The 9,158-nt window shown below is 46.5% G+C and overlaps 1 protein-coding gene and 1 long non-coding RNA gene across 15 annotated transcripts in view; one reads left to right on the forward strand and one right to left on the reverse strand.

Moving 5' to 3' along the window:
- The window catches only part of USP40 (ubiquitin specific peptidase 40), an 88,837-nt gene extending 86,736 nt beyond the window's left edge, over nt 1–2,101 (reverse strand). For 9 of the 14 annotated variants that reach the window (XM_042950553.1, XM_042950552.1, XM_042950551.1 and 6 more), the window contains exons 1-3: nt 1,877–1,937; nt 1,440–1,547; nt 46–263 (exon numbers count right to left, since the gene is read on the reverse strand). In XM_042950553.1, coding sequence (XP_042806487.1) covers nt 46–244 — 199 coding nt within the window. In that variant the 5' untranslated portion in view covers nt 245–263; nt 1,440–1,547; nt 1,877–1,937. Of the gene's footprint in view, nt 1–45; nt 264–1,439; nt 1,548–1,876 lie in introns of those variants that run through there. The other 5 variants (XM_042950557.1, XM_042950556.1, XM_042950548.1 and 2 more) reach the window with 4 other exon arrangements.
- Nucleotides 2,102–4,786: 2,685 nt separating this feature from the next.
- On the forward strand, nt 4,787–8,798 carry LOC122226800. The gene is made up of 3 exons (XR_006205773.1): nt 4,787–4,852; nt 5,048–5,166; nt 8,717–8,798. It is a non-coding gene; the product is annotated as an uncharacterized LOC122226800 (long non-coding RNA).
- Nucleotides 8,799–9,158: the final 360 nt, after the last annotated feature.

Below are 9,158 nucleotides of genomic sequence, written 5' to 3' on the forward strand. Positions count from 1 at the left end.
AGGGTACATATTACTGACTAATCAAATGCATGTAACACAGCATACCTCTGAATTCGGGTGTGAAATGAAGAGTCTGAAGAAGGGAATTGAGGTAACAGGTTCCACCCTGATTTCTAATTCCGCTTAAATTGGTGAATTCTCTAGGAGCCGGTGGCTCCAAAACCTTGGTCTTTAATTTCTTCTCGTTTCCATACTGATAATTTGACACACCGGAATAATCTTCTTCAAACAGATCCCCAAACATCGTGACACTAAATACTACCCTTTAAAAAAAAAAAAAAAAAAAAAAAGACAGGTTATACAAATGCTTTTATTTTTAAAACACATTTTCCACACACCTCCCTATCTTATGCTTGGGAATGTCTCTTTTAAATCGTTCCTTACAAAATTTATCCAGTAGTTTGGGGTTTTGGAGACTGCAAGACCTGGATTTTCTCATCCTTGCTAGGACACCCTGCCTGTGTTACCGCAGGCAAGTTACCTAACCTGTGTTCTTTAGATATACAATGGGATACCACCTATCACTCAAGGTCCTTTAAACCAATTGAGAGAATTTAAGAAAGGCACTTGGTGCATAGGGTTTGGCTCGCAATAAATAATAGCTGTTTTAAAAGAGGCATATTGGGGCGCCTGGGTGGCTTGGTCGGTTAAGTGTCCGATTTCGGCTCAGGTCATGATCTCACGGTTCTTGAGTTCAAGCCCCGCGTCAGGCTCTGTGCTGACTGCTCAGAGCCTGGAGCCTGTTTCGGATTCTGTGTCTTCCTCTCTCTCTGACCCTCCCCCATTCATGCTCTGTCTCTCTCTGTCTCAAAAATAAACGTTAAAAAAAAAAATTTTTTTTTTTTTTTTTAAATAAAAGAGGCATATTGAGGGACACCTGGGTGGCTCAGTCAGTTCAATGTGAGTCTTGATTGCGCCTCAGGTCATGATCTCACAGTCGTGAGATCCAGCCCCAGGTCGGTTCTTCCCTGAGCAATCAGCCTGGAGCCTGCTGGAGATTCCACCCCTCCCCCACTCACGTTTTGTTTTCTCTCTCTCTAAATAAACAAAAACACGTATATAAAAAAAGTAAAAAGGCATACTGGAATCCCTAGTGAAAAAAGAAAGAAAACCCTTCATTAACCCTTATCTACTGCTGGGGTGGCAAAGCCAATCCTAGACTCTTGCGAGTTAATAAGGGCCTGGGGACGTTCAACCACCTCCTGAAATCTCAGCTTCTCACACTCCTTGTGCCAAGTTATGCCACTCGAAGGAATTAAATGGAACAAATTCATCTCTACGGCAGTTTAGGACATGATCCCAAAGCTAGAGGGCGGGAAGGAGGTTCACTGGGAGAAAAAACTGCCATTAAAACCAACGAGCCTAAAGGCCCCCCCAACACGTATCCAGTGATGCCAACATTAGGTCTGGGAACCTACAGGACCCGCTCAAGGTCTCACCTCGAGAGTGGAGGAGGGTCACTTGGAGATGAGAAATATAAAGTGCCTAGCACAGTTGCTAAGGGACAGGAAGCGCTGAAATGCAATATATTCCTTTTCAACCCGTTCCTCAGAAGAAGAAAAAAAAAAAAAAAAAAACAAAAACAAAAAAATGGAACTTGAACGTCCGGCCTCGAATTCGTGGTCTGGATTCCGGTCTCCCCCACGCCGGGGCCCGAGGCCAGGCCCTCAGGCCCTGCACGCCACCACGGAGCCCAGGGGCGCGAAGAGACAGGGGTCCCCGCGGCCGCGCACCGCTGACGCCACGCCAGGAGGGCGCCGCGTCCCGAGGCCGCCCGGGCAGTCCCTCGCTTCGCCGTCCTCAGGTGTGCCACCCACAGCGTCCGTGCGCCTCCCACGTCCCCACGCCGGGAACCCCGGCCGCCAGCCTCACTTACTGCCTAAAGCCCAGCCCCACGAGCCGGCCCAGACCTACGGTCGAAACAAACGTACGCGCCCCTACTGCGCGCAGCCATGCTTGCGTGGGCAGCTGCCCCGCGGCCCGGAGCGTGAGGGATTTATGCAACGCGCGGACTACGCTTCCCAGGACGCCCCGCGAGAGCGCCGGCCCGCCGCGCGGCGCCTTATGGGCAATGTAGTCTCTTGCCCGCAGAGTTCTGGAGTCGTGGTGGGAGGGCTACGTTGGAGATGCCATCTGTTCAGGGGTGCGCGGGTCAGTTTGGTCCGCCGGCCACGCGTGCGTTCACGTTTTAAGAGCTTATATTGACTGCTTTTCGCAATCCAAACTAATCTTTTGGCTAATTTCCAAGTTACCTGCACATTGGAAACTGTAGGGCTTCAAGTTTGCCACGCTCTTTCATGGAAAAATGTTTCACATAACCGTAAACCTTTATGACATCCTCAGTGTTTATTTTGTCTGTACCAACTCTAAGTAGCATACCCAGGAGTACGTAAAAAACCTCAAAATTTCCCTCTCGTCCCCTTGGAGACTTTCAGTGTGGACTATTTCAATAGCCTGTTCAGGCTCTACTTCTGGCATCTTTCTCTTATCCAGCTTCCATCCAGGAATCAACGAGGAAGACAGGGAGAACACCGTTTTTACATCAGCAGGAAGGTCTGAGAGATTGAGAACAGCAATAGTGATAGATAAAATGGCAAAGCAGTGTCAAAGTAAATCCTAAGGGATTTGTACTTGGAACTTTTTCTTTTTTCTTTTTTTTTTTTTTTTTTTTTTGAGATTTTAGTGTTTTAAAGTAATCTCGAAACACAACGTGGGGCTTGAGCTCACAACCCAGAGATCAAGAGTCAACCCAGAGATCAAGAGCTCACAACCCAGAGATCAACTGAGCCAGCCAGGTGCCCCTGTACTTGGAACATTTTAGGGAGATGAGTGTGGCTGCACTATTCAGGGAGTGTTCGTAGAGGAAGAACCAGAGGCAGAGGACCAGCGGGAGGAAGCTAAAGGTTTAGATTAGGAAACCACAGTGGGAATGGCCGTTCCCTGTTATCATCAGTCATCACTGGGTAACCTTGCCCCCTTGATAGCCTCCTCTTCATGACTCTGCTCCCTGGTTCCATGATATTCTATCCTATGATATTCTGCCCTTTGACTCCTTCTCCCTTGTCTGCTGTGCTTCATCCTCCTTTTCCTAAAAGTAGATAGTCCTCAAACTTCCATTCCCTGACCCAGAATGAACCCCTGAAGGTCAGCTCCGTGAAGACACAGGCTCTCGGTTCCGCAGAGGTGTATCCCAGCCACCTCAACAGTGCCTGGCTCATCACAGGCTTTTAATAAATATTTGTTGAATAAATGAATGATTTCTTAACACCATCATCCTTCTCATACAGCATCAGAGTCTTGCAGCTATATTTGAAACTTCATCTTTTGTCCATGAACCCGACCATTTGTGTTGCCTGGACAATACTTCGTTCATTTCCTATGCTCCCCCTCTGCCCATCAGACCTTCCCTGAGCCTCACCTGCGTTAGGATGACCGCCTTTTCAGTGGAATCTCATTTCATCCATCCCATCCTACATGTCGCTAGGAGACCCACCCTGAGGTCACACTTCCTATCGAGAAGCTTCAGCGTTTCCCCAGTGTCTACTCTAGAAACTCCTCATTGTTCGTAGTTCACTGTGGCCCCAGCACCCTTCACGCTGTATTTCTCACTACTCACCTGTTTTCTACTTAAAGTGTTCCAGATGTGCTGCCTGCCTTCTTGCTTCCGTGACCTGCTTCACGTTGTCCTCTCTGTGAGGGATATCTGTCCTCTCAGATCCTCCCTTCACTCCCTTCCAATGAAAACCCATCTCAAACCCTGACTCATCCATTAAGTTTTCCACATCTCTCTAGACACGACATGACATTTTCTTTCACTAAGCCTTTGGGATTATATGTAACACTCCTGTAAGCCGTGAATCTCGCAAAGTCACGTATGATCATTTTGTCAGTGTCTCCAGCTCAAGGATTGCGCCGTATCTGCCCTGTCGCCCCTGCAGCAGTTACCCTCCAATTACAAACCCCGCGGACACCTTTGGGTCTAAATCCATCTCCCCATTCCCCCTGCCCCCATCGACTTCCCTTCTGTGTTAGTGAGTGATCCCATCACCTCTCCCTCTGCCTGTGCAAGAAACCCAGAAGCCATTCTTGAATCTACACCCGTCCTTATAACTCCACCCCATTCAAACCACAGTCCTGCCAGCTCTTCCTCCCCCATACTAGATTTGATCTCCTGTTTCCACGCCCCTGCACAGATCAGGCCCACACGCTACAGTTCAGCCTTCACTCGGCAAGTGCGCTCTGGGCGGTTGTGGGTGCTGGGCATGGCTGCAGGTGTGCTGGCCTCCAGCGATGGACACACCTGACAGGTCAGCTCTCGCTGCAGCTGACATTATCTGGGCCGCCGAGAGTACTGGGAAAGCTAGCAAACATGATCACATCAGACAGCAACAGGTGTTATGAGACGGAGTGATATGAAAGAGCACGGTGGGGGTAGGGTAGGGTGGCAAGGAGAGATGAGTTGCCCTTTATTTTTCCATTCATTCCTTCACTCATTCTCCAATGAATATTTCCTAAGCATCAACTATATTTAATAAGCATTCACTAGCAAGCACAGGGCTAGCTCGATATCTAAGATGTAATATTAATAAGATTGACATATTGAGGTGCCTACATTCATGGAGCTCAATTTTGAGTGGAGGAAACTGAGAAAAGGCTATTTGAGAGGTGTGCACGGTGATAAGTGGGTCCAGGGAGACAATAGAGGGATGTGACAAAGTGAGTGGCTGGCATGAGGGTGGGGGCTGTTTCTGATGTCGTCCTCAGAGTAGACTTCTTGGAAGAGAGCTAACAAATGAAGAGCCCAGGGAAGATGACTCCAGGCAGAGAGAAAAGCAAATGTTAAGGTCCTGAGGTGGGAAAGAAATTGTCGTGTTCCAGATGCAGAAAGGAGGCTGAGTGGAGGGAATAAGTGGAGTTGGTTAAAAAAGGTGGATGGGAGCCAGGCTCATGCAGCACCTTTTGGCCAAGGGAAGGCATTCAATGGTGTTATGCAAGAGATAGCTTAGTGATCGATGTTGGAAAAGACCCCTCTGGCTTCCGTCTGCAGGGCGAGACTGAAAGCAGGACCTTCAGTCAGGAGGCTACTCCTGGCATCCAAGCAAGTGATGGTGGCAGAATGGTGGAGGCGGAGGTCGAGAGAGGGCAGATCGGAGATCTATTTTGGAGGTAGGACAGGACGCGGCGATGGGTTGTGTGGTGGCTTTGTAATGAGTCAGGTGGGTCAGGCTGGGTTTCATTTCTTGGAATTTCCTTCCTTGGATGTTCCTGATTAGGATGTGTCCCCGATGTTTTTGCCTGAAATTACAGGGTGGAAGGGAGACAGAAGCCATTATTGTCTTCTTATGTGCGGATGTTCAGGACAGGTGATTTTGTGGCTCCCACAAGTTGTCGCCTATCTGTGAGCTCCTTCCCTGGCTCCTCCTACACCTGAACGGGTGTGTTTAGCTCTGTGAGGAAGAGCGCGAGCTTCTCCTGCAGGACCGCCGGTCATCAAGGCTGGAGGCACTGAGCACACTGCAGGTTTCTAGTCCCTTCTTCTGGGTTTCAGCCCATTTTTGTGTGTCCCAGCTTGTCTTTGCTTTCCCTCACTTCACGCCCATCCACCCCTTCTGAAGACCCACCCTGCTGTCCTTAAGCTCCAGCATCAGACATGAGGACTGTTTATAGAAATCGTCCAACCAGCTCCCACTTAGTATAAAATCAATTCCCTGTAACAAATCCTTGACCATATGTATCTTTGGTGGCTTCACTTCTCTGATTGAGCCCTGTCTGACATAGGGCGAATGGTGGGGCTTGTACACTTTGTGACCTGAAGTACTTGGTAGATGGAAATATCATTACTGAGCCTGGAAACTTGGGAAGAGAAGGAAGAGGTCATGTAGGGAAATCGAGAGTTGGATAGACTAAATTTTAGAAGCTAGTGAAGTAGCATCTGAATGCCATTAGAGTCTAATCTGTACTGCCAGAATATATAGATCAGGACCAGGGAGAAGTTTTTGAGTTGTTTTCATAAGAAAGAGCTTCCCCAAAGTCTGGGATGTCTACAGATGGAACAGGTTGTCTCCAGGGTGGGTTGAACAGCTGACGTGTCGGCCGGACGTCCAGGCAATGGGCAGAGGTACAAAGCTACATACTTGTTTTCAAGTAATCATCTAAAATCTTTTCTTCACTAAAACTTTAAATAGTGGCAAAGGATGTTTTAAAAGTTAATACTTTAATTTTTTTTAAGTTTATTTATCTATTTTGAGACAGAGACAGAGAGAGGGAGAGAGAGAGTAGGGGGATTAGAGAAAGAGGGAGAGAGAGAATCCCAGGGAAGCTCCCCATTCAGCATGGGTTTAAAAGACTTGGTATGAAAAAAGGAATATAAAACATCTCATTCCTAGGGGCGCCTGGGTGGCTCAGTCGGTTAAGCGGCCGACTTCAGCTCGGGTCATGATCTCGTGGTCCGTGAGTTCGAGCCCCGCGTCGGGCTCTGTGCTGACAGCTCAGAGCCTGGAGCGTGTTTCAGATTCTGTGTCTCCCTCTCTCTGACCCTCCCCTGTTCATGCTCTGTCTCTCCCTGTCTCAAAAATAAATAAATAAATAAATAAAACGTTAAAAAAAAAATAAAAAAAAACCCATCTCATTCCTATTTGATTTCATGTTGAAATGATCATATATTGCATATACTGGGTTAAGTAAAATATATGATTAAAATTAATTTTACCTGTTCCTTTTGTTTTCTTAATGTGACTACTAAAAAATGTAGAACTACGTATATAACTCATGTTGTATTTCTAGGGGACAGCGCTGGGATAGTTGTTTGTACCTAGGCCTTTTCCATAGATCCTACTGATCAGGAACTAGATCTTAAGTGCTGTTATTAGGGAGGGGACAGGCAGGGACCTGGGTGTGAGAGGATGGAGAATTTTGGGTTCATGGATTGGGGAACACCAGGTTAGTCGATTTATGGTCCAACCCCCAAGATTCCTGATTCTGCGCTTGGGTGGAAGTTTTTCTTCCTCTTGGGTACTGCCCACAGACATTCTCCAACAGGGCATCCTGCATACAGTGGAATGACACCACACCTAGAGGTCCACCCCGGCCAGAAACTGCACAGAGATCCCACAGATATAGTAACAGATACAAGCAGTAATTGCTTAAGGCCAGCTCTGTCAAGGTTCATAGTTACTTTTACAAATACTCTGGGATTTTTGCCCCAAATGATTGGCATCAGGTAAAAGACCCTGACCTGAAAAACTTATAGTTTTATTTAACATATTATGAGTTTCCTTATCTACACCGTGTCATTTACTGTACAATGTATTTGTTATGCGGTGCCATAAATAAGAATCTTTTCAAACAATGGGGCGCCTGGGTGGCTCAGTTGATTAAGTGTCCAACTTCAGCTCGGGTCACGATCTCACGGGTCGTGGGTTTGTGCTCCACATCGGGCTCTGTGATGACAGCTCAGAGCCTGGGCTCTCCTTTGTATTCTGTGTCTCCCTCTCTCTCTGCCCCTCCTGTGCTCATGCTCTGTCTCTCCCTGTCTCTCAAAAAATAAAATAAAACATTAAAAAAATTTTTTAAAAAAGGTTCTTTCCAACTGAAAGTCATGTCTTATTAGTGGGTTATAAAATCTATCTAGAGGGGATTGTAATCAGCATTTAAAAGGAGACAGAGGTAAAAGAAAAGAAAAGAAATAGCATAGGATGGGATTAGATGGAAAAAAACAGAGTCATGAGGAGATCCATATCTGTGTACTGTTTGAATGTTATATATAAATTATCTCTGTGAATCCTCACCCAAATTCTTTGAAAGCCGCTGTCTTCGACCACCTGTTGACCTCGTGGAAAACATTTGTGCAAACTTTTTTTTTTTTAATTTTTAAAAGTTTATTTATTTCGAGAGAGAGAGCCAGCAGGGGAGGGGCAGAGACAGAGGGAGAGAGAGAATCCCAAGCAAGCTCCATGCTGTCAGCACAGACCCTGACATGGGTCTTGAACTCACGAACCGTGAGCTGAAGTCAAGAGCTGGGCACTTAAATGACTGAGCCCCTTAGGCGCCCCCATTTATGCCCACTTTATACAGAGTGGGCCAGTGGTCACCAAAGTGGAGAGGACAAGACAGTGTGTTGAAATACTAGGATAAAAGAGTAGTTGTCCTTTCATGTATCAGGAAGTCATTCCTTTTTACTGTCGAGAAGCAGTTCATTTATGGACATACCACAATTTGTTTATCCAGTCACCTGTTGATAGGCCTTTGTGCTGTTTCCAGCTCTTTACACTGCAAATAAAGTGGCTGTGAATATTCACATGCTGTGGCCATGCACTGAAGAAAAAGTTCTCGGACACTAGACTGAGCAGACATGCAGGGCCGCCTCCAGGAGACAGCAGCAGCAGCAACAGTAGGCTGCATGTAGCTTTTATTTTCTATTTTATCAGATATAAGTATTAGAGAGTATCAAAGTATGGAAAGAGAAGACAAATGATCTTAGTGAAAGCGTGCAGGGAGCACGTGCAGCTCCGAGGAGTGTCAGGAAGTTACAGCGGGTTTTGGATCTAATGCCCTCTGTGGGATCATAGGGCTCTGTATCTCAACGCTATCGCGTTCGACAGCCTTGAGCCCAGAACATCGCTGACGTTTCAGCTACTGCCCCATTCACCCTCCAGGGCTCACAATATATTCTCTAGCAATAACTCCACGTCTCCCCGCTTTTGTCTTTTGGTTGTAGGAACAGGGGTTGCAGAGGAAGGGGCGAGCATCTGGGTATCGACACAGAACACCTTAGGTGATTTGGAGCAGACAGACATCATCATTTTGAAGACTGCAATGGGAAACAAAATCATGACTAATACTATAATAGTAGTAAACCAAGAATGAAGATTGAACGCAGAGAACCAGTTTTTGGGGTTGATCCAATGAGAAAAGTCATTGACAACATCAATCACTGCTTGTTGGTTTTCCCGTTGAAGCTCTCGTAATTGTTTTTGTAACCTAGTTTTTAGGTTATCAATGGAGACATTTAGGGGTGAATCGAGTACCCGATTAAGATATCGATGTATTTGATCCCAGGACTTGTTGTATCAAGTGGGGGCTGGGGATAGCATAAGTCTCTAAGGAATTTGAAAGCAAGGTTTTCAGGATCTTGAGGGGCTAGCTAATGTTAAGATAAG

This window comes from Panthera leo, chromosome C1 (genome assembly GCF_018350215.1).
Source record: "Panthera leo isolate Ple1 chromosome C1, P.leo_Ple1_pat1.1, whole genome shotgun sequence".
NCBI lineage: Eukaryota > Metazoa > Chordata > Mammalia > Carnivora > Felidae > Panthera > Panthera leo.